This window comes from Cnephaeus nilssonii, assembly GCF_951640355.1.
Source record: "Cnephaeus nilssonii genome assembly, chromosome: 2".
NCBI classification, from domain to species: Eukaryota; Metazoa; Chordata; class Mammalia; order Chiroptera; family Vespertilionidae; genus Cnephaeus; species Cnephaeus nilssonii.
In genome coordinates, this window is record NC_137073.1 from 51,512,949 (window position 1) to 51,538,670 (window position 25,722).

The 25,722-nt window shown below is 35.7% G+C and overlaps 1 protein-coding gene across 1 annotated transcript in view; it reads right to left on the bottom strand.

Annotated features, from left to right (window-relative positions):
- MAN2A1 (mannosidase alpha class 2A member 1) overlaps positions 1–25,722 on the bottom strand; it is a 158,989-nt gene that overhangs the window by 37,389 nt on the left and 95,878 nt on the right. Inside the window, exons 13-16 of the mRNA XM_079799328.1 lie at positions 11,117–11,282; positions 9,620–9,835; positions 8,789–8,911; positions 6,057–6,171 (exon numbers count right to left, since the gene is read on the bottom strand). Of these exons, the coding sequence (XP_079655454.1) occupies positions 6,057–6,171; positions 8,789–8,911; positions 9,620–9,835; positions 11,117–11,282 (620 nt within the window). The remainder of the gene's footprint in view (positions 1–6,056; positions 6,172–8,788; positions 8,912–9,619; positions 9,836–11,116; positions 11,283–25,722) is intronic.

Here is a 25,722-nt window from a genome sequence, read left to right on the forward strand (position 1 = left end):
CCAGGGGGAAAAATGAGAGATTGATTGCAAACCATTTTAATATCCTGGTGAATCTTTTTATGGAAATAAAATCTTCAGTGAAGCTCTGAGACCTTGTGTACAAGTTGGAGGACCCAAGGGATGGGGCTAGAGACTCAAATGACCTCAGAAGATGAATTTAGAAGCAGGGGTCAAGCACCAGAGAGCCTTTATGTGACACTAAGTTTTGTGAAGACTCTTACATGGTTCTACCTAATTGGTCATCTAGTCTTTCTACAGTTTAAGGAACGAGGTCTATAGTTTGCTTAGCAGTGAAACTAAGGATTCAGATCTCTAATTCCAATGTGATTCTCTTATTTGTTTAACTAGATGAAGTTCATTTTGAGTCTCTAAAAGTCAAGGGTCATATTAGAATTCATTTTGTTTATATATTCAAAATAGAAAAAAACTAAGCAACCTCTCTTTGCTAAATATGCCCATGCAAGGAAAATACAAGTCATTTCAGCTAAAGGAAAGTTTTTTCTTCCATACTTTTTGATGGCAGTTCATTACATTTTACCTTCAGGCTAGTTGCTTTCTTTTAGCAAGATCCATTACATATAGTACCCTTATAATATGTTGGAGGAAAGTAGGCAAAAGTATTGTTATTTAAGATATTTCTCATAAGGGGTGAAACATACAGACTCACTGACTCCCTCACAAACACACACCTACATAGGAGAACACAGTCCTGGGGGGAGAAAATAAAACCTGAAGGTACATATTATAACAAATCTAGAACCTAAACTTTGTGCCACTGAAAATGTACATGACACATTGGTAACCCATAGCAACATAATTCTTCAAAGTGGCTGCTGATGTCAGAAAACTAGGGCACCAAAGTCTAATAATTACAGCTCTGAAGACAAATGAAGCCATAGCTAGCAAATGTCACTTACTGATCACTGTGTCACCACAAGGCATGTACTTTTTGTGATGGTACACTATCAAATATAACACAAGGGGATACAGGGGCTTCTGCTTGTATCATTTTCTACCTTCCAATCCATGATTAACAACAAAAGCTAAAGTATCCTATTTGGTAACATTTAAAGCTTCAATTTAATGGAAGATGATTACACGACAAGAAAAATGAACCCCCACTTCTCTCATATTTTCCTCTGAAAAAATGTTATTTGCTACAAACTAAATAATCTTTTAGAAATCATGAAATAGTTCCAAAAGGGTATTCATGAAATTGTGGTCTCTGTGAAGTAGATTTATTATTTAACCTGACATAAGGCAAAGCGTTATGTTTCATTAGAAATCTCTAAAACCACTCTGATCTTTTGGAGCTTTAAAAGCTAGTGGATTTCCTCTAATTTACTATTTCTAGAAACCTTTTGAATGTAATGTCTAAATGATAATAAAAAAAAACCCCACAGTGCTTTTTTTAATAACTTAGGTGATGTTAAGAAAAAGACTTTAAATGGTGCCTCTTATTATTCCCATCATCCAGAGAGAACATAAATAGAAAAACTAAAGTTAAATAACAAACTAAAAACAAAATCAACAGGTGGGTTGAACCCAGGCCCCTCTCACCTCAGTTTGTTTCAAAATCAGTAATAATTCTCTGATGGCTACATCTAACTGACCCCCTTGTCTTCCTATAGTTAAAGAAAGTAAGTCTTATATCCTGTATAATAAGAGCCTAATATACAAATCGACTGAATAGCGGAATGACTGGTGGAACAATTGGTCACTATGATGCACACTGACCACGAGGGGGCAGATGCTCAATGCAGGAGCTGCCCCCAGCCTGCAGGCCCCAGGCCAGCCAAGGCGGGTGCCAGCAGGGCCCCCCTATCACTCCGCCGGTCGCCCCACAGAGGGGCCCTGATCGCTGGCCAGGCCTAGGGACCCTACCCGTGCACGAATTTCATGCACCGGGCCTCTAGACCTATCTAATAAAAGAGTAATGTGCAAATTGACCATCACTTGAACACACAAGATGGCTGCCCCCATGTGGACACAAGATGGCTGCCACAAGATGGCTGGCAGGGGAGGGCAGTTTTGGGCGATAAGGCCAGCAGGGGAGGGCAGTTGGGAGGGACCAGGCCTGCAGGGGAGGACAGTTGGAGGGGACCCAGGCCTACAGGGGAGGGCAGTTAGGGGTGACCAGGCTGGCAAGGGATGGCAGTTAGGGGTGACCAGGCTGGCAGGGGAGGGCAGTTAGGGGCAATTGGGCCAGAAGGGGAGCAGTTAGGCATCAATCAGGCTGGCAGGGGAGTGGTTAGGGGGTGATTAGGCTGGAGGCAGAAGCAGTTAGGGGAAATCAGGCAGGCAGGCAGGCAGGCAAGCAGTTGGGAGCCAGCAGTCCTGGATTGTGAGAGGAATCGGGCCTAAATGGGCAGTTGGACATCCCTTGAGGGGTCCCAGATTGGAGAGGGTGCAGGCTGGGCTGAGGGACACACCTCCCCCCTGTGCACGAATTTCGTGCACCGGGTCTCTAGTAGTTTATATAATTTGGAAAGGGTTGTTTGATTTTGTTTTCTCCTAAAGCTTACTTTGGACAAAAGTTACTTTGGGAAGAGAAGAGCCAAAGAATAACTAAAAAAGAGATTAAGAAATGTAAGGATATTTAGTCAGGCTTTCATTACTTTAGTCTTTTAAAAGAACACTTCAAGTAAGCTGAATTTGACACTCAATAAAGACAGAAGACCCATAATTTTAACTCATTTTCTGTGTTGTTATTGTTTTACCCTTATTGATGAGATAATGACTTTTGTATAATTAACTGGTTTAGTAAACTAATACAATTATGGTATGTAGTCATAAAACAGTAATAGACTCTCTCTATCCCAACCCCCAATTCTTTCTGGATCATAAATTTGGTACTAACAACCAACAGGCTATATTCATTAATACTTATCCAAATAACTGCATCTGTTCAGTTTAAAGGAGGCAATATTAACATATATTCAGAAATAGTTAAATAAGTTAAATTTAAGGATATGTACTTTTGTTAATTGAAAAAATATTAAGCAAAAACCAATCTATGAAAGCATTGAAGTTGGCTGAAGTTTTCTTTGTACCCAAGATGAAAAGCCTTATTCTGTGTATGCATTTTGATCAATCACCCAGCTGCCTGGTTTACATGAGGCCAAAGTTTAAAACATAGAAGAGCTTTCAAGTATTTGTTCATACATTTGCTTTGGAGCAGCATAATCAAACCCCTTTCAGGTAGTTTGAACACCTAGAGAGTCGCCCACCCTGAAGACTTCACATCTCTGTTGTAGGTCTTAATTAGTGATCTGATTAAAACCCCAATGAGTCAGGATCAGATCACCTGAGCCCTCCTGCAAAGGCATATGAAAGAAAAGGACAGATGGAAGTGGGTCACAAAAGCTACTGAGAAAAGGTATTATGTTTCCACAATTGGGCTTATTTTTTCCAGGAGGGAGACTTGTAGAGACAGGTTCAAATACAAACATGGCGGGGTATACAGTTTGCAAGAAAGTATTTTAGTGATCTGGTAGCTCCATCTCCCACCAACGACCTTCATGTTGGGAAAAAAATGCTCAGAGTTTGACAGTTATATATGCCAGTTTCAGATTTCAATCCAGGCAAGTACAGTGAAACTGATCTGGAGAGGCATAGCTATGTTGACTTCATATTATACTAACTTACTTATTTGTCATTTCCTGCAAACTTTGGAGGCTTTCTGCTTTCAAGCCACAAAAATAAAGTATCAGGGGGGAAATGTTTCAGTTCAAATTTATTCCAACCATTGAGACATCCAGAGGCAATCTGAGGTCTGCATATTTATTTATTTTTTGTTATGCTAATACTTTAAGTGCCTTATTCAGAGAGCCAGCCCTGACACCATGGAGGGCCAGGAGCCAGTTAAAATCCCTTCCCTGCTACTCAGCTGCTGGGCATTTCCAGCTGCCCAGTTGGGGAACAGGAAGAGATGGGGAGATGAGAAAATACAAGCACTCAGTTCCAAGGACTGGTCCTTGGAATAAGTACACAGACAAATCAGAGCCTATTAACTTCCAAAGTGACCACTGAAGCAAGATAGCAAGTGACCATAGCAGCAGAAGCAGGCCCTCTAACATACAGAAACAACCCTCGATTTGAGATCCAGATCCCCTGAACAACTCAAAAAACTAAGATGTTGCAGTGCAGGTCACAGAAACAAATAAAAGCAAAGCAAGTAAGCAAATACACTTGATTGAGAAGTTGGAATTTTCTGATGTGCGGCTTCAGCACTCACTCTGAGAAACAGCCTATCCCTAAATAGAACTGATGCAAAAGAGTGGTAAACCAAGCTTGATGACACAAGCCTGCATCAGTGTGCACCAGGTTATACTCAAGAAAGGACTTTTCCATTAAAAAAAAGTTTTAAGCAAATTTAAAAGGAAGTAAGTATATCTTCTGTATGATAATGCTATTTTGTACTCAGAAAGTGAAACTTTTGGCTGTAGCTGAAAATGTAATTTTAGAGCTCTCTAGAAGATGTTAAATGATGGCTTATATAAAAGTACAAAGGGATGGTTACAAATATTATTTCTGACTTACTAGAGGTTTTGGGAAAAGATTATTTCAGAACTACAGACTTTCTTGTAGGTAGCAAAGTAATTGCAGATAACTGTACAAAACATTTAGGACACAAAGTTAGTGTCTAGCATAAATTTTCCTACCTTCTAGAAGACCTGTTAGTTCTTGATGTAACATATGAAGCATGAGTTATTCTGAGAACATATCTCATTATATCACATGGGAAACTTTGTTAATACCTGAAATTCTAATAAAAGGCAAGCCCTCTGATGGTGGGGGGTGGAGGTGTTAGGGAGGTGGGAGAATTGAGCAAAAAAGGAAAAAAAAAAGAGAGAACTCATGGACATGGACTTGAGTGTGGTGATTGCAGGGGGGAGGGGGTGGGAGAAAGCATAGAGGGGATAAATGGTGATGGAAAAAATAAAATACATATTAAAAAATCTGTTTAAAAAGCAAAATTAAATTTAGACACTGAAATTAGAAAATTAAACTTCAGCTACGAGAGTCTCTGAATATTGCATGCCTTTCTGCTTCCCCACGATACTTAAAAACTAAACAGTGCCTGCCTATACATTTTATCACTATTTTGTATAATGCTTTATTGTCTACCTGTATGAAGACTCAGGGGAAAGTATTTTTCCTTTCTAGTTTTCCTCAGCTTAGCTAACAGCAAAGCAAAATTTAAAGTGGCATTTTCATGAGGTCTTTTTTTAAGAAAGTTGATAAATGGTAAATGGCCTGGCTACTAGGATGAAATCTGTGGTTGGAAAAGTACTCTACACTAAAAACACTGAATTAAAAATCAATCAACATGATATCACATAATATAATTCTGAGAGTGTCTGGGAACCACAACTCCTTCTAGATCCTATGGAAGGATTAATGCTAATGCCCACAGTTAGTTCCTAAAGGGATCAAAGGCTATTTCTATCACTTAGTTAATAAATATGCTTCTTAACACTGTCCTAAAAGTAATAAACAATTGCCTGATCTTATACTCTAATAGCTGAAGAGTAGTGAACAAAGAGAATTAGTTTAGAACATTATTTTAAAGTTAAATTCCAGTGATGCATGCTATTGCAATACATTCTACATTTAAGGCAGTGTGTGTGTGTGTGTGTGTGTGTGTGTGTGTGTGTGTGTGTCTCAGGGACCCACTAATTGAAAGCCATAGCTGACATAATTTCCCTTCTATAAAATAAAATAAAATAAAATAAAATAAAATAAAATAAGCTACACTATTTTTAGATTTTAGAAATAAAATTGAGCTCATAACTAAGACAAATGTGACGGTAGGAAAGAGAAGACATACAGAAAAAAGAACATGTATATGTAGGGTAGAGTTAAATGTTTTACCATTTTTTATTATCAAAGGGTAAATATTATATTTTAAATCATACAGTAAGTATGATGTCAAGATGATGCTTAGACCACTTCTAAAACCCAACTTCTAATTTATTAAATACAACACAAGGAAAACAAAGATTCAAGAACCATTACACATATATCACAACTGCATTTCTCTGTTTTCTTACCCTGTATGTTGTACAGTCGGACACTATGGGTAACATGTTCAAAAAAGCAAGTTACGTCCGAATAAAACCTTCCACGTTGTACTCTGACAAGGGGTTGGGTTGTGTAAACATAAGGCTGAAGAGAAAATGACATTTTTAGAAAAATATTTGGGCTTTTAACTTTTCCAAGAAATATTTATTATAGTTTCTAAAATGGCAAATTCATATAACCTGATATTTGCAATTTTAAGTGAAAACCTTACAAAGTGTAATATGCATTTGCTATAAAATTAATTTTCATTATACAATAATTACTGAAAATAGAAAATAAAAATGTTACAACTTGATTGGTGTAGATTTACAAACATTCCTCCCAGCCATAAAAATTTCTGATTAAAGTCTTTCTCTCTTGTCCATATATTACTTATTAGATAAAGTGCTCGTTCTGTAGCAGTGACATTTTCCCAGGCAAACGTTTATTATAACCATGGCCCCCTAATGTTCCAGGGTCAGGCAGGTGGCAAGGATGACCACAGGGAGTCATCTAAACAAACAGGAAGCAAGATTCAGAAACACAGTTTAATCACAGTTAGGTTTACTACCCTAAAAATACACTGCCCTTTTACTTGAAAGAGCTAGCTGAATATAAGGCAAACTTATAAACTTGAAAAAGCCCCACTGATTTAGTTTTCATTACTTAGAATCTACATTCAAGAAAATATGGGACTAATACACGTAATTTATGTGAACAAATTTAAAGCATTCATAAAGAGTTATATTTTCTTAAGTATTACACACCTTAGAAAGTTCAACAATAGTATAAGAAGCTAGGCTTGCAATGTGAACTACTTAAGTAGCATACGATTTTCAGAACTATGTAATTTTCCTCCAAATTTACCTCTTTGGCTACAGAAAAATGTTCTGAAATTAATATAATGCTTTACCTAATGAACACATAGCTAGAAAGTAATGGAGGGGCTGAAACTTGGGACAGTAATTTCTAGGCCCCTGCTTTTTTTTCTGATATACCCAGCTGCCTCTTTCCCCGATATGCTTTTATTTTATCTTCTAACCATATGATAGTTTTCTTTATCTTTCTAACATTCGAGTTATTTAAAAATAAAATGATTTTAAATAAATTAGTTACTATGGTCCGTGCATAATATTTCATAGCACAGATATATGAATATACAGTGAATACACACTTTGAATAATTATTAATTCAGTGGGTTACATCTGAAAAGAAAGAAGCATCAATAGAGCTATCAAACAATGTATGTGTATACATACTTATATATTTATTTTTTAAGTACAAGACAGTCAAAGCAAAATGCCTATTCAATGACAAAAGCTGATGAGAAAACATGGGCCCACTGCACATCCTGGAATGCCTACTGTAAGCTGTACCTTACCTTTAATTCCTCACTAATTTAAAAAACTAAAAACAAACAAAAAACTAGAATTCTTAGCATGACCTACACAATCCTTTAAAATTTATATTTGATTTCAGTTAGCAGGCTTTTCTAAATTGTAGAACAAAAGTGACATTTTCAGGAGATAGGTTCCTAGGCAACAAAATATGGAGAATATTTAACTTATCTTGAAGTGGAGAAAGCCTGTGTAAGTACAAAAGCAAAGGAAGGAAATCTAAAAAAAAAGAATACAGAACTGACTACACAAAAATTAAAAAGTACCTTAATAGAAAAATAAAATTAAAATTAACCAATTAAATAGCACATTGAGAAAATTGTGCAATATATAGGAAAAAGGATTAATTTTATCATATATGAAGAACACTTACAGATCTATAAGTTATACCAATAGAAAAATGATCAAAGAACTTAAGTAAAAACTCGCAAAAGAAATATGAAAGGTAAATAAATGTGTAAAAAAAATTTAACCTCACTAATATTCGTAAAAATGTTAACATTAAAATATTTTCACCTATTATTATAGGTAAAGCTTTTAAAATGGCTAATTCTCAGTGCATGAAATGGTATAGTATTCGAAAGCTATTCTCAAAAAACACTGATGGGAGTGAACATGCACTCTTTCCAGAGAGAAATGTAGTATGTATCAAAGGCCTTACAAGGTCTCATCCACTAACACAAAAGGACTCTTCTGGAAAGTTATTCTCAGGCAATAATCAGCATTGCATAAAAATAATGCTACAGGGAAAGATTATCACAATGTTACAGTAATGAAGTATTGGTGGAAAATGTACATATACAACAATAGGAATTTTTTTTTTACATATGCATAAACACACTTTTCTTTTTTTGGTGAGAACAATGAAGCTCTATTTTCAGCAAATTTCAATTATACAATATAGCTATCACCATGGTTTACATCAGACCTTCAGACCTATTAATCTTATAACTAAAACTTTTTAAACACAACAGTGTACATTAAAAATTTTTTTCGAAACCTATACCATCAGATTGTGAGCACTGTTACAATGAAAAATATGTAATACAATAAGACAAAAATTGAAGATGGTGGAAAAGGGGTATGTATACAAGACAATAATACATCAAAATATTGGCATTGGTTTTCATGGGCTTTTATGAAATAGTTGATAAATTTTATTGTTTTCTGTATTTTAAAAATGTGTCAAAATTTGCATATATTACCTTTTCAGTGAAGGGTGGGGAAAAGGATGTTATTTTTTTTTAAGGTACTAAAAGTTATGAAGAAATATGACCCAGTGGCCAAGCTATTTTTCTAGAATAACTCAGCTCACCAGCACTTACTTTGGCTTCTCCATCGGGCAAGAAGAGGTAGGCACCACTTTTGTCCTTTTTACTTGTGGTTCCATACCATGAAAATTGTACTTTTACCTTACGAGTTTCACCATCTTCTTTATTTATCATTTCCTAAAGAGAAAAAAAATTTAAAAGCAACTCAGTATAAAATATTAATGATGTTGCATCTGGTTCTACGTATATGTCAATTTAATAAGTTATCTAGGGATAGATTAAAAAATGCTAATAGTTTCTAATACTCACAATTCTTGGATGAACACTCAAAATGCTATACCTAACCTTAGAATTAAAAACCTTCACAATAGGAACAAAAAGTCAGAACACACTTTTGTAAAGAAAGCGATACACAAATTAAAACACTGAGACCAGTGCTTCTCCAATCCTTTGTAGTGGAGGAGCAGGCGTATTTTTTATTTCCAATATGCATGAACCAATATTTTTGTAAAGTACAATAAAAGTGAATTACTAGAAAATTAAATTTGAAGTAATATACCAAACACATACTCAAATCTTATATAGACTCAGTAGGCATAAATTGACTCTGTAAAATTGTTTTCAAATTTTCCATAAAAGTTTCTAAACAGTCACTGCTTCTACACTTTTGTGGACCAGTTACAAACAGTTCACAAAGGAGCACCCGCCACAAACTATACTTGTGAGGAGCAAGTGGTCACTAAGACCACAAGAAGAAGGCTCACAGAGCTCATTCACCTTTTCTCTCAGAGTATTTGCAAAGACTGTTTCCCCTTTGCATAAGTAATCTCTACACATTATAATAAAATAAACCTTCTATGTATTTCAGAACTATTCAGAACATACCTCCATAAGCCCAGATTGACCAAACTGAAGCTTAATAAAAGAGTTCTCCAGAGTTATTTCTTCAGCATTTTTCATATTCTTCACATTGAAAATGCTTTTATTTTCTATGTTACCATTATACAGGACATACTCAGCTACATGTGGATATGAATTTGATGATTCCAAAAGTGTATACACTTGCAGTCCCAATGGTGGCATCTGTGCTAGAAAAGAGATCTTTAAAAGACAGAAGATGGAATTTATTAAAGAAAAATGTACTCTATTGAAAGAAAACACATTTATACTTGTGAAAAGAACAAACCAATTCTATAAATATGTTTTGATAACTCAAGGGTAGAGTATCAACATCTGTTTACCCAGGTACCCTAATAACTTTAAATTAGTAGAATTATCAAAGACATTGTTTTCACTGAATAAATGAAATCATGTGACCATTCTCAACTGTTGTATAGTGCTCATAAATGTTCAGAGGGGGAAATTCCCTAAAACAATAAGGGCTTACTACAAACAATGATTTTTTCCTAATTACTAGGAATCTTTTTACAATACTATATTTCAGTAAATTAAACAGAAAAACGGGCAATGTAATAATATAAATATTAAGCGTATTAGCTCAGTCAACACCAGCCACCCAATGCCTGGGATCTAGCAGACACTGAACAAGGTTTAGAGAATGCACATACTGTAAGACAAGACTTTCTAGGAACTACTGTTCTATTTTCTAGATAGGATGTTTCCTGTAACATCTTACCAAAACTTGTACCAAACCTTTCATTTCTACTTAAAGGATTCTCAGTTTATTAGAGCAACCAACAATGGCTTTTGACAAATGGAAGTAAATCTCTTTTAGAGTTCCTCTCTTATGGCTGTGTCTTCAGAAGTAATAGTTAAAACTGTACTCCAGACTCTAAAATTTCAACCTTACTAATGACGTTGGGGTTCAGTTTCATATTGCTTATTTTAAGAAATCCCCCTCCCTGTCTGTTACCTGGTCCAGATTTTCCCTAATTATATCTTGGAGAAGAAGCATCTTACTTATTTTAGGAAATAACTTTTTCATGATATATGTCTCTTCTTTGCAATAAAAAATTGAAAGTACCCCAAGTTATGTAGAAGGGTGGTATTTATCTCAATTTCGATATGCATAATTGTCATTAAACTGAGTTAGACAACAAAAAAAATCCATATTCTGTAAGTAATGACTACTTCAGGAAAAAGTAATGATTACAATATACATACTTACAAAGATATACAATATACATGTTAATATGTACTAACAGTAACATTAGAATATATATACTAAGAAATGTATTAATATTTTGGGAAACACAGAATTTATTTTCCTTGTGTCATTTAACTGGCTGGTTAAACCCCCTGGTAAGTACAACTTTAACCACTTCACACACAATGACTGGACAGCTCTAGGAGTCATGTACACATATATAAACTGGTCATACCTTTTTAATGAGGCTTCTAAGTTCTGTGGCAGAAACATACCTCATAGGCTGTTTGTGAAATAGTACTGGCTGTATTCCAAACCGCACTCATTTGAATTTTCACAGGCTTCCCCGAAGCAGAGGACACTTTTACTGCGGGGGAACTCACACAGACTGAGACCAGTGAGGTTCGTTCTTGCTCTGAAGGATTATAGACCACAAGATACCTGCAAAAACAGCTGCTTCACTATTGTGGACTCAAAATACTTGCAGTTCTTTAATGCTATTTGTAAGATCTCAGCTCATAGATAGTCATAGAGTCAACATGCAGAGAAATTACATAGAATATTTTGGTGAAACTTTTGGAGAACATGCTATTTCATCACAACAAATACTGCACAATACAAAGGGTAATGAAACAATGGTTCACTTTCTCAGAATAAAATGATATACAAATAGAAGCCATTAACAGGATTGTAATGAAGTTATTTTCATGTCCCAGAAAATGACTGATATACATATGATCTGTCTCAAAGAATTAGCTCTATACATCTAATATCTTGATCCCTGCCTAATCTAGCGGAATTAAAGAAATATATAAATTATTTGCAATTTAACCATAATTAATTTCAACTAAAATTCTGACATTCATTTTAGACCACTAAAACAGCAAAAATGTATGACTATATATGTGGAATCACATAATTCACACATATATTTTAATTCCAAGAGACTTAGTTCTGAAAAAAAGACATATGAAGTTAATTCACTTAAAATAGGGGATAAAATTTTATAGTAAATAGTGGCAAAATATTTGATTGGGACTTATCTAGAGAAAGGAAAATAAAAACTATTAAATAATTTTAGGCAATATTTGCCACTAGTGTTATTTTTAGAATGAAAAAAAAAAAAATGAACTGAGTGGGGTTTTGGTCAGACTTTTTCCAACAGTTTTTTTACTAGTACATTATGACATCCTTCCTGTAACATTTGTTTTTACAGGATGGTCTTAAACATAGTTATATTTGTTTTTTAAAATGTCAAGGACTTCATTTTTCCTAAAGTCTTCTCTCCATTTTTCAATATTCCAGTGATTCTCAGTTTAAGAACCTAACATCTTACTTTTCTCAGTAGCATGACTCGGCCATATATTCACTGTTTTATGGCTTTTCCTCTGAGTAGAAATGTTCTAGACCAGTGGTCGGCAAACTCATTAGTCAACAGAGCCAAATATCAACAGTACAACGATTGAAATTTCTTTTGAGAGCCAAATTTTTTAAACTTAAACTTCTTCTAACACCACTTCTTCAAAATAGACTTGCCCAGGCCATGGTATTTTGTGGAAGAGCCACACTCAAGGGGCCAAAAAGCCGCATGTGGCTCGCGAGCCGCAGTTTGCCGACCACGTTCTAGACCATCATATCACAGACTTCATGAATTCTGAAGCCTTTGCAAGATTTATGATTTTAACTTTAACCAATTTGTATCATATTATCTTCAATTAAATAAAAGGATATTGCGAAGACCATGTCTGACCAATACTATAACTCACTGATTCATCAGTGATTATTTTCATGATCTGAAATATTGTTTTCCTATATAATTTTTTAATTGCAAGAACACAGAACTAAAATTAGATAGCACTGCTTTTCTCCCTGAGACTTAGCAGCTACAATGAAGGTGGTAGGATCAAGCTAGCATCATTTAGGCAGTGCATCAGAAAGCCTAGCAGTATTCCTTTATCCTACATATGTGTCCTCTATGTTTCAACTGCATTACAAACCGTTCATTAAGAAATAAAATTAATACCTATAGTGGCCAAAACTAAAGTGAAGGCAACAGGAAAATATGAAGATAAAGAAAATCTGTAAAGTGTTTGACTTATAAAGTGTTTGTCAAGAGAAGCACATATGATTAAAATAATATTCTGAAATAATGGAGAATCCTTACATATATGAGAAGAGCAGTAGAAGCCATGCAGTTGAAACATATTTACAAAGACCATTGGAGCCTCCTAATACTAGATAAATCCTATTTTATCTACAGAAGCAATTTTCAAAGAGAGTGAGGGTAATGTCCCCTTGAAGGGTATGTTTAACTGACTTACCTAAGGGATCTATCAACCTCTTTGCACCCTCCCATTGCTCTGTACCAGGCTAACATTGCACCTGGCTATATTCTCCTATCATGAACACACTGGAGAATCACAATGGCCAAGATTCACTGTTACTAAGAGGATGATACTCTGTTCCTAAGGTGCACTGGGGAAGAAAAAATAGCTGAGGATCACTCATCCTCAGCAACAAAGATGTTCAAATCAGCATCCCAGAAAGGAGTAATTTACTACTGAACCCCATGTTCCCAGACTCCAGCCAGTCTTCTAATTGTGCAGAAGCCCTCAGGCACACCCTGGTACTAAGCCTAGAATTCCCTGGCAAGTTCTTTGGATGCTCTAATACACAGAATTGGTCATAAAGATTCTGAAAATAAAATGTAACATGTGCCCAAGCAATAAATTAGGTAACAAGCATCCAGAACACTGATTCCTTCCCATGGGAAAAAAAGAAATGACTCACATTTAAAGCAAATAATAACTTTAACCATACATTTGGTTTTGTACAATATTAAATCATTTTTTATAATAAGCTGTGAACTAGGTTCTGTTTTGTTTCATTTTAGTAGCTAATTAGTATTTGACCATAATGATGTTTCTACTGTACTGAATGATTATGTAATTATCATGCCAGGAATCTATTCGAAAGCTAAATGTGTAGAGTATATAATGAGCATAATGCTGCACTAAGAAAATAATTTTTTAACATAATTGGAGATTCACAGCATGTTTTTCAAGTGCAGCACAGCACAAATTTATCTTTTACACACAAACTTCTATCTGTGTATATTTTAAGTAGAGTATAGAAGAAGCATGATTATATTTGAATTATATTTCCTTTGGAAATAAGTACACCATCATAAAACAATTAAATTTCACTGTCATTATTATGTTTGGTAACCAAACATTTGTTATACCACCAATATGTCCAAACATGAGCCTTTTTAAGCTCTTTAGTTGTGAATAAAACCAATGGTTTTAATATCTTATAATATCATGCTCATTTACTGAAAATGTTTGATCCACATTAACAAGAGTCATATCTATACCCTGAAAATGAGAATTTTTTTTAGTGTCGGTATTACAGTTGTCCCCCATTTTTCCCTCCTTCCCCCCCAAAACCTGCACCACCCCAGGCCTTCCCCATCCTATTGTCTGTGTCCATGGTTTATGCATATATAATCTTAGGTTAAGTTCTCCTCCCATAAACTGAGATCTGTTATTCTGTTCTATGCATCCATGCTTCAAAGTAATGAGAATAATTTCTATTTTACCTTGGAAGTAACTGTATAGGAAGCTCAGAACTCTTCCCCCAAATCCTCCCACATTTGCATTAGCTTCCTACTTCTCATCTGTCACCAAGTCACATCCAAACTCCTAGTTTTCATTATAACACTAAGCCCCAACCACTTGGGGTTACCAGCAATTATCTCAATTCTCTATATCAAAGAACAACTCTCACCACATGAAGACAAAGCACTCATATGTTACCTGTCCATCGAATTAGAGGGCAGAAAATGATCTACTTTTGACTAGGAAAAAATGAATGGAGAAAAATAAAAGCCATCTGTATGGTCATGTCAAGCTGGGAATCACTTTATGAAAGAAGTAGAAAGAATTCCACTGTTCACATGGTTCTATCCTTGAAGATTCTATCAAGATGCTCATATTCGGAATTCCCTCATTCGTAGAAATAACTCACATCATATTAAGAAAGACAACTGTGGCCCTGGCTGGTATGTTTCAGTTGGTTGAGCATAGTCCCATGTACCAAGGGGTCGTAGGTTCAATTCCTGGTCAGGGCACATGCCCCAGTGGGGGCATACAGGAGGCAGCAGATGGATGTTTCTCTCTCTCTCCCTCTCTCTCTAAAAACCAATAAAACATATTTAAAAAATAAAAAAAATTAAGAATAACTTTTGTATAGTATTCTGAATATATATTTGGAATTATATGTTTACAAAAATTGCAATTTCTAAATTTGAAGTCCGTTTAATACAGCCCACCTACTTTTCTAGGTTTAAAACATAATCCTTACCATATTAGCCATTGGGGGATCAAGATCTGAGAACAAAGGGGCCTCTTTGAGATATATTAGATCTTCAACAATCACACTCAGTTCTGTGACTCTTAGATTCTGAAGTCAGTCACATTCAAGCTCAAAACCCCAGCATGACACTTAGAATTTGAGAGGCTTTAGACAAGTTATTTTATTTCTCCAAACCTAATATCCTCACTATCAGGAGACAAAATTGTTATTAGGGTTAAATAATAAAATGTTTGGAAAAATCACATAGCCCAACCTGGGCACTAAGTAGAATCTCAATAGCAATTAATTTCTCTCCTGTCCTTTAAAAAAACCTCCTGGCACCCTCACCAGGGACCATGGTACATGAATCATACTGGATAGTGGAGTGAATGTTTTAATTAACCTAGATCACTGAATTGCCTTAAGTGCTTTTTTTTGGTAAGAGATATATAAATCTAAATGAAAGATATTAACAAAACCACACATGATAACACAGATATCTTGAAACAACAGGACTGGGGGAGAGAGGGTAGAAGCATAGGTCCATAGAATCTCACACAATGCCAATCAAAATCCCATTGAGCCTTGGCCGAGGGGTTCAGTTAGTTGGAGCATTGTCTCGTGCACCAACGGGGGCAACCAATTGATGTTTCTCTCTCATATCTCTCTCTCTCTTTCCCTCTCTCTCTAAAAATCAATAAGCATATCCTTGGGTAAAGATTAAAAAAAAATTCCCATTGAAATCCTTTTGTTGGGAGAAAGATGAGAAAAGGAAGGGATCATTAATGAGGTAAAAAATCTGTATATAAAAAAGCCTAAGCGACCGGCCAACTGGCCAGTAGCTATGACATGCAATGACCACCACGAGGCAGACGCTCAACTCAAGAGCTGTTGAGCGACAGCAACTTTGCACAGTGTCCTCTCGCACTCCAGGATCCCTCGGAGGATGTAGGACTGCCGGTTTCGGCCTGATCCCTGCAGGCCAGATGAGGGACTCCACCTGCTGGAGGGACCCCCCCTCACTCCACAGATGCCCTTTGAGCCCAGGCACGGCCCCAGATACGGCCAGCTGGGAGGGGCAATGGGAGGTTGGCTCCAGGGCGTGCCCAGCCCATCTTGCCCAGTCCCGCCCCGGCCACCTTCTAATTAATTTCCTTTCAATGTGCAGGAATCCATACACTGGGTCTCTAGTTCTATATATATCTGTAACAGATGAGGCAAAGTAAATGATTAAATGGATACATTAAAACAATATGCCAAAATTGATTCCAGATGAATTTACAAGTTTAAAAACAAAAAATATACAAAATTAGTAATTTGTGATACAAAAGGTCTTTCTAATTATAATAGAAAAAATATAGCAAAGTAAAAGGATGGCAGATTTGATAATAAAAGCTTAAAACTTTCACCATCTTAATAAGATTAAAGAGTAAAAAAATAAAATCAAATTAAGGAAATTTGTAAAGTGCCCTTACAAATCAATAGAAATATAAACACTGGAGTAGAAAAAAGTGAGAATTTTTCTTTTACCAAATTAAAGTTGAAAGATATATTATACTTCCATTTCCAGGAGAGATGGAGCAGCTGATGACAAACAAGAATGCTTACTTCTACTGGCCAATTAGAAAAGCCAGATAAAATACAAGTAATCATCTGCTTGAAGGCAATACAGCAGCAATTTTCAACCAGTGTGCTGCAAGAATTTTAAAACATGAAAAACTTGACTATTTAGTCAGGCGCACTGACCTCGTTTCCCTTAGATTGACAAATAAAAAAATGACAACAGTAACACAAAGATACCTGTCTGATGAAACTAAATCAAAATTACACCTATTTTGTCAGATTGGCAAAAATATATTTTTTGGTGTTCCGCTGAGTTTTAGTAATTAGTTTACATGCACCATGAGATGAAAAAAGTTGAAAATCGCTATAAGAGATAATTGCTGAGGGGAAGAAAGAACTTCAGAGAAGTGAGCTGCCATGGTGGCCATTTCATCCTGGGGCGTGCCGGTTCTCAGCATGGGAGAGGCTGAGTTCCATGCAAAGCCAGTGTAAAAACTACATGAAGATCACTGTGAGGACAGAAAGACCCAAAAGAGCACTGGGTGGGGACTTAGGAGGTTTCAAGCACACATATGACTTTCTCATCAGAACATGTGCCATGTACTGGGGGCTACACAGAAGGGAGGTTTTAAATCTAAACAGAAAGCTTCTGAGATCCCTTGATCTCAGAGACAGCTTATGTGATTTCAGGGAGTAGGGCCTTCATGATATACCAGGCTATCAGATGAAAACTTAGTGGGCTAGGTAAACAAGAAGTTGAGTGAATTAGCCTCAATTTAGTCCAGTCCTTTCTGAGAAAAGAGGAAAACATGAATAAAGTAAATAAAAAGATAAAGAATTTTAGGGAAAGAGATCAACCAAAGGACTTGTATGCATGCATATAAGCCTAACCAGTGGTCACGGACAACAGGGGGGTGGGGGCATGCGTGGGAGGGTTTTGGGATGGGAATGGGGGGATGAGAACAAATGTGATACCTTAATCAATAAGGAAATAAAAAAAATTTTACCACAAAAATTAAATACTAAAATAAAAATAAAAAATTAACTGTGCGAAATTCCAAAAGGATGAATATTAGAAATTAACAATTCAGCAGATATGTTTAACAACAGTAGAATCAGCAGAAGAGAAGTTAAACTGTTAAGAGGTATACTTCCTCTAGATTCTAGGTAAATAATCTGAATATTATGCAACTACTTTTTATATTTCTGGGTGTAAAACACTATCTACAAAGAGTATATATGTATTTTTTAAATAAGAAAAATATAACAAAAACGTGCAACTTTTTAAAAGTAGGATGAGTGTTGGAGATAACCAGGAAAAAAAAGTAGAAAAATACTTTAGGTACAGTGCTTACAAGAACAAATGCAGATTTTAGAAAAATGATGTTATTTATAGAACATACAGACTATCCAAAACCACTAGAATCTACATAGTGAAGTACACCTCTAAAATGCTAATATATGGAGCCAGAAGGAAAATAAATCTCATGTTATAAGATAGTTTAAGTCACTGCAAAGAGCTTAGACCTTATTATATAGGTTATGGGGAGTGAGGTTTAATATGACCATATTTTCATTTTTAATACATATATCTAGTTGCCAGGTGGAGGATGAATTTAAGGAGTCAAGACTCAAAGTAGAAAAACCAAGTCGATAGCTACAACAGCTCAGGTAAGTAAAGTTAAGACCTAAATTAGAGAGTGGAAGAAATACAAAAAGAACAAATTTGAGAAACAGGTAGAGTATCTTATCAGTAGAATTTTTTATTCCTTGGATAAGACTGGATGGGGTAAACTAGAAAAAAAAGTCTTCTGTAAGTCCTGGTTTCCAGTTAGAGTGGGAGAGTTATGGTGGTGCCCTTACCAAGATTGAAGGGCAGTGAGAGGAGGTTTCAAGATGAAGGTGATAAATCCATGTTGAGACTTCTTGAATTTGAGGTGCTTAAGGAACATCTACATAGATTTATCCTGATGTTTCTCAATTAATTACCCACTTACCCACTGGAAATATAAACTTTAGGTTTCCAGGTATGATAGGCAGAATAATTATCCATCCAAGATGTCCACATACTAATCCCCAGAACCTATAAATATGTAACCTTACATGGCAAAAGGGACTTTTTATAAGAGGTGGTAGAAGGGGAATTGCTATACAACAAGTCTTCCTCTTGCAATAGTGCTGATATTTTGGAAAATAGTTTCCTATGTCCCAGTTATTGGACAAATTTGGTTGTTTTCCAGAGTTGAGTTTTCTACCCCAAAAGTTCCTTTCCTGGTGTTTATCCAGATTAATGCATTATAAATGATTTATGTTTTAACGAATCATCATACCTAATAAAATGGTAATATGCTAATTACCATCACTCCGCTACGCCCATGATTGGGCTAGCGGGAGGCTGGGGGGCGGGACTCCTGGTGGCCGATTGGCTGGCGGTAGGAGCGGGGAGCGGGGGGCGGCGACTCGCGAGTCCCCGACCCCCGCTCCTCCCGCCGGCTTAAACGGCCGGCGCTGCTTAGGCCCGTGCTGCGGAAGACGCTGGTGGTGGAACTCAGGGTGGCCGATTGCATGGCTGCTGGCACCAGTTTTCTGCCAGCAGCAGTTTTCCTCTGGCCACCCGCCCGATCGGAGCGCCTCCAGATCGGAGTTCCTCTCGGGGTGGCCGATCGTGCTGGCGGGAGGCGCTCTGATCGGCGGGTGGCCAGAGGAAAACTGCTGCTGGCGGATAACTGGTGCAGGCAGCCAGGTGAAGGAAAAGTCTATTGCACGAAACTTCGTGCAACGGGCTCCTAGTAAGAAAATAAAATGTCACTTGGACATGACCCTGGGAACCAGCTACTTTAACCTCCTCTCTCCCAAGATATATAGCAAATGAAACCAAAGTTTCAAAAACATGAGGCTGGTTAGTGATGAGGTGGGACTAGAATGACCCCCTGACTCTCAGTCCAGGGCTCGCTTCACAGTATGTGCCTCTCCAGGCATCTGACAGTGATATCTGCCCAACGCGCAATGATGTGGAAACAAAAGAGTATCATCAATGTTATCAGAATTTATAGCTGCAAATGCAATTCAATACTATAGTGTTAACCCTCAAAAGTATAACTACATATTTCAGGACTTTCCCCTAATGGGAAAACCATTTCTAAGGTACAAGTATAACCAAAGTAGAATCAACATGTAATTTTATGACATTTATAAACAAAATAGGATTAAAAACTCTTAAGTATTTCCAGTACATAACAAAAAATAGCAAGTCAATAAAAGGATAAATATTGCTTTCCAACTACTCTAAAACTTTTGATACTAAAGCAATAAAAGAAATAGACACACAAATTGTACATAATTTGGCTGACCCCAAGAGTCTTGCCACCAATTAAGTTGCTTTCACTCTCAGATAGCTTTGCCTAAAACAAAAATACCATCTGTTTTACCTAAAACATTAAAGATGTTTTATTTTCTTGTCAATTCAGAAATCACATCTGTAGCCATTTTCTGAAAAGACAGCAAAACACATTATATTTATGGGTGACTGCATAAGGAATGATGTTCAATCAAAATGTAATTTTCATCTACTGAAAGAAAATTTCATTTCTCCAATGATAAAATGCTGTAACTTTGGAGGAACACACAGTACATAAACAGGCTGATTTTCACAAATAAAAAGACCTTCAAAGTTAATGTAGTAAAATAAGGTTGTTTTGTTGGTAAAGACAGAACTACCAAATATTCACTGTGTCAACGACTGAAATATATCTTGTGTAAGATTCTTAGGTGAAAAGAAGAGAAAACAACAACTTTTTATTGGTGCTACATCTCTTCATGCTAGTGAGGCATCATATAAGAGGCAAAAACAGAAAAACAACAAAACACAAAGCCACTTTCTACTTTCAAAACACTTGAAGACATAATATTGGTCCTGAGAAAGACATTCTACTCTACAATCCAATAAAATGACTGAAGAAGATACAAAACACTAGAGAATGCAAACATGATGTTACAAGAGATAAAGAACACGTTTCGAAGAAAAAACACACACAAGTTGTCCAACTACCTAAAATACTATGAGTATATATTAAATACATACGAAAAAAAATCTTACACCCAGACATGTCTCAGTGTGAAAAATAGCCCAATTGCACACAGAATTTTTGCCTAAAAAAATAAAATTATCAAATAATGCTACTTTCCTATTAAGAATGAAATATGTAAGTCCAAAGGCTCTATTTAAAATTTTTCTTTTACCACAAGGTTGTGAAGTGTTATGAAGTCCAAGATGGGCTTGAAGCCCTCCCTGACTTTCTCAAGATCAGAAAACCTTAACTAAAATTATTTTCCTTATTCCTTTTGTATTGCATGCTTTATTAATCTGCATTTAGAAGGGAAAAAATCTGGTTCAGAAGAATGGAAGACTTTGAAATATGCCATATCACTTCAGTCTATGCTCTGAACTGCTCTGAGTTTTTTAGCTTTATGTTAGCAATTTCAGAAGACAGGATGGACACTGAGGAAAAGAAGAGCAAGAGGACTAAGTTTGCAAGAAACTAGAAAAAATAAACAACCAAGGAATCTCTCTCATATAATTGTCAATTACCCCCACCCCAATACAAACCACTTAAAAAAATCACTCTCAAGCCAGATATTTAATTTACTTTAACACTGTCATAGTGTATTATGTAACTCCAACTATGGGGGAAGAACCTTTGGCACTACAGCAATAATAGAACAGAATCATTCAAAATTTGCATTATCTGGCAGACACACATAAACTAATTCCAGCTCTTCACTAACACTATCTTATCTTCTTTCCAAAGTTTTTCTTAGATTCTACAAGTGACATATTTCTAGATATCTTAACTGGAAATTATTCATTCCTAGACTAAAGGTGGTAGTCCTCATGCTAACCCTGCCTTCATATTACAAGACATCAAAATATCTCACCATATTTTTCTTTCCCATCTTCAGCACTTTCCTGATTGTAGTCCTTGATGGGATAATTACAAGATGTTGTCATCAACAAGCAAGATCAGTTTAATTTCATTAGACAAACCACACAACTCAATTCCCATATAATAATATGTGAACAATAAACTAGAACTTCATGGCTAGTTAAGAAAGTTTGATTTAAAGTATAAACAGCAAACTGTCAATTAAAATATAGACTTACCAGGAAACTTAGCAGGTACTCACTGAACACACAACTACTGTGTCACTGCTTTTTAAGAAACCTTAAAACAATCATTTAAAATTCAATGTGTTTGATCACTTCCACAAATAAAATCTAAATTTAATAAAATCTAAAATAATTTTGTACCTAGGAACAAAAGCACAGCAGACTAATCACAAGGGGCCTAGGAAGAAAGACTTTTATGAAATTCACATAAAATTTATAAAAAGAACAACCTGAAAGTACTAAGGAGACAAACTCCACATTATAAATCACTTAAAAGTCAATGTGTGAGATTTACTAGTACAGTAGCCTACTTTCTCCTGAAACTTCTAAATGACATTAAAAATGTATATATAACTAATATACAATTATATTACTTAAAGCTGCTGATCATAAATATTAAATTGCCTGATGCAAAAATTATAAAAGTATTATTTCAGGAGGCACAAGAATGGAATAAGAAATTTTATGAAAAGGCAAATTCTGATAATCACTCTTGAAGTAGAGTAAGAAAGCTAGAACACTCGATAGAGTCAAGGAAAGGACTCTTACAAAGAAAAAAGTCAACACTTAAAGATCTCCATGCTTAGGGAATGTGGTTCAGAAGGGTGAAGATTCAGCACTGCACAACTAGCAAACATTTCTTGAGAGACATTTTCCAACAGGCTGTTAAAAAGGATAGAAATCAGGACATACAGGAAACATTAAAGCACTCAAGCATAAATGCTAATAATCTAACACCAGTCAGAAGAATCAAGATGGTATCTGATATAATGCATCTTCATTAGGGAACTTAATAATCATTTTAAATAATTTCATAATTCTTCCAAATCATTACTCTACAGGTCTATTCTACAATATCCATCTTCAAAATCCAAGAAGTTTGAAAATAAAGATTTTACAAAAACATTTGGTGGCAAAACGGAGCTGACATGAAGCTACATTCAATTATTTATCCCATTGGATCTGACTATTCAGAAATTTAAAAGTATTTGATGAGTGAGTCCTGCCTCAGATTGTATCCCTAATTTAATAAAAGTCAGCAAACTCTACTGGCATAACTTTCATCCATGCTATTTCTCCTTCCTGGTTGGAACACAGGGGTAATGTGTGGAGAAGCAGGCATAAAGTGACACCTAGCCCTGACTCAATCTGAAGTATTATGTAATGTGTATATATGGCATTTTCCTAAAATTAAAAAAAATTGAATTAAAAAATATATCTAACCCTGAAGATTTCAGGTAAAGGGTTAAGAACTTGAATTTTGGGGCAGATTATATAGCAGAGTCTAAGTCACAGACCACTTACAGGAGACACCCTGCCTGCATGGGTTCTGAGCAAGAAAGAACCAAGAAAGAAAAGGGGAACAAAGCTATGAACACATCCCAGCACAGTGCTACAAAAGTCAGGAACACAAATAGATCTGCCATTGAATGGCTGGCTGACTGAACCAAGGAATAAGTAAATGTTAACATGGTCTTAAATAGGGCACTAAGAAATAACAAACATTTATGAATACTGTATTTTCTTAATATGTGAACATCCCAAATCCCAATAGCATATATATGCTCTTATTTTATGAGGTTTCATTTTATCTCTCTCCAATTCTTAATTTTGCAATACTCAATTATATTTTGGTTTTGAAATAAATAGAAAAATCTCTGTTTCTTTAATAATTGTAAGTGTTTCAGATTATTTTTCTACCTGATAGGAATGCTTGAGAACAAGTTTTTTAAAAATTTGTAACACCCAGTGCTAATTTATTTAACACAGAAAGTGTATAGAACATAACTCCAGTTTGAGCTGAAGCAGGCAGGGAAGAGAAGGCAATGATCAGAAAACATGGTAGATGCCCTAAGAGTAGATACTGGTAGTGGCCTACCCAATAGCCATTCTCATAGTCTCATTTACTGATAGAAACCCAATTTTACTCAGGATGACAATCCTAGCTTTAAAAAAAAAAAAAAAAGTAACCCCCCATCCCCGCAAAAAAAAAAAGAAAAAAAAGAAAGAAAGAAAAAAGATTCTGCATGCTTGGGGTAGTCATGTGACACAGTTCTTGCCAATGAAATGTAATTAGAATTCAATAAGCAGAGTTTCCCAGAAAATTGTATCCCTAATTTAATAAAAGTCAGCAAACTCTACTGGCATAACTTTCATCCATGCTATTTCTCCTTCCTGGTTGGAACACAGGGGTAATGTGTGGAGAAGCAGGCATAATCTTGTCACAGGCAAAGGATGGCAGAGCTGAAAGGTAAAGGGGCCAGGTCTTTCAATGACCCTGTGAAACAAATCATGAATCCTCAACTACCTAACTTGAAACTTGTTCATAAGAAAAATTATGCTTTCTTATAAAGCCAATGAGATCTGTTATAGGTAGTCAAATGCAATTTGCAGTGAAATACTATACACACAAGTGATATTGGGTAACATAGGGAGGCCAACAAGTACCAAAGACTTAATATTGATCTTAAAAGAAGGTAACATTAAATGCAAGACAATTCTGCTAAAGCAAAAATTTTCTCATAAAGATTCAGTACTATAAACAAACTTTTCCTTAAAGGGCTGCTTATTTTTAAATGTCTTTTACTTAACTGCCTTTCAAATATTACATGTAACTTCTTTCTCATATGTTCATCTAACCATCTCAATTAGTTATCAATTCAGCAAACACCTCATACGTGCCAAACACTTCTTCCTTATTTCACTCAACTGTCCACAACTTCTTCAATTCAAACAGATCCTCTGCATTTTCTCCACAGAAATTGAAAGCTATGTTTCATTAAAACTTAAGCTAAAACCTCAGTATTTACCAATCCTACAATGCTTTTATTACAAAAAGAAATGCTAATTTGACATCTTTTAAAAACTTTATGTAGAATTTTGTGAACACAGAATATTTGACTAATCCATTGATGGTTATTGTTGACCAAAATGTAAAGTCTTTTAAAATATCTGTTCACATGATAAAGCTGAGAGATATATCTTCCAGGGCATTGCCCAGTTTGAATGCTCCTGGCCCATATTACTAGACCACTTTCCTGAAAGACTGCTCCATGTGTGATGTTAGAATGATTAACAAGACCCAGGTCATGACTTCACTGGGTTAATAGGACATCTATTCAAAGGAACATTATACATGTAGTAAGTGGGAAAACGTAAGTCCTGTGGGAGCTTGTAAAAGTGACACCTAGCCCTGACTCAAAGATTTTAGGAGAAGGTACCACAGAATGTAACATCTAAGTTGAGTCCTAAAAGATAACCAGGAATCAATCAGACAAATTGGGGGGGGGGGGGGGTGATGGTGGTAGTTTTTTTTTTTTTTTTCCAAGCAGCAGAGGTCTCTAAGTAAGAGAGAACTTGGCATGTCATAGAATTGATAGGTGAGGACTGAAGCACACAGTACAGGCTGGGGTGAAATGAAAGATGCTGCTAGAGAAACCAAAATGCAGACACATAAGCCAAGTTAGCATCTAGGAGTTTACCCACAGACCAAGGGAGAATAAATGGGTTTTGAGCTAAGGAGTTATTTATTTTGTTGAGTGCCTACTAACTGCTAAATTCCATAGTATTAAGTTCATATAAATAACCTTATTTAATTTTCTCAACAAATGCATGAGGCAGAGACACCTGTGACAAAATTGTTGCCATCACAGAAGTAGAGTAGTAGCATTGAAGGTCAGAAGTAGACAGAATTGAGATAAAAGTCAATGTAAGAAATAGAATGAAAAGACCTGGAGTTTGTTTAGATACAAGTTGAAAGAAAGTGACAAAGATGATCAGGGTAAATTCTATAAT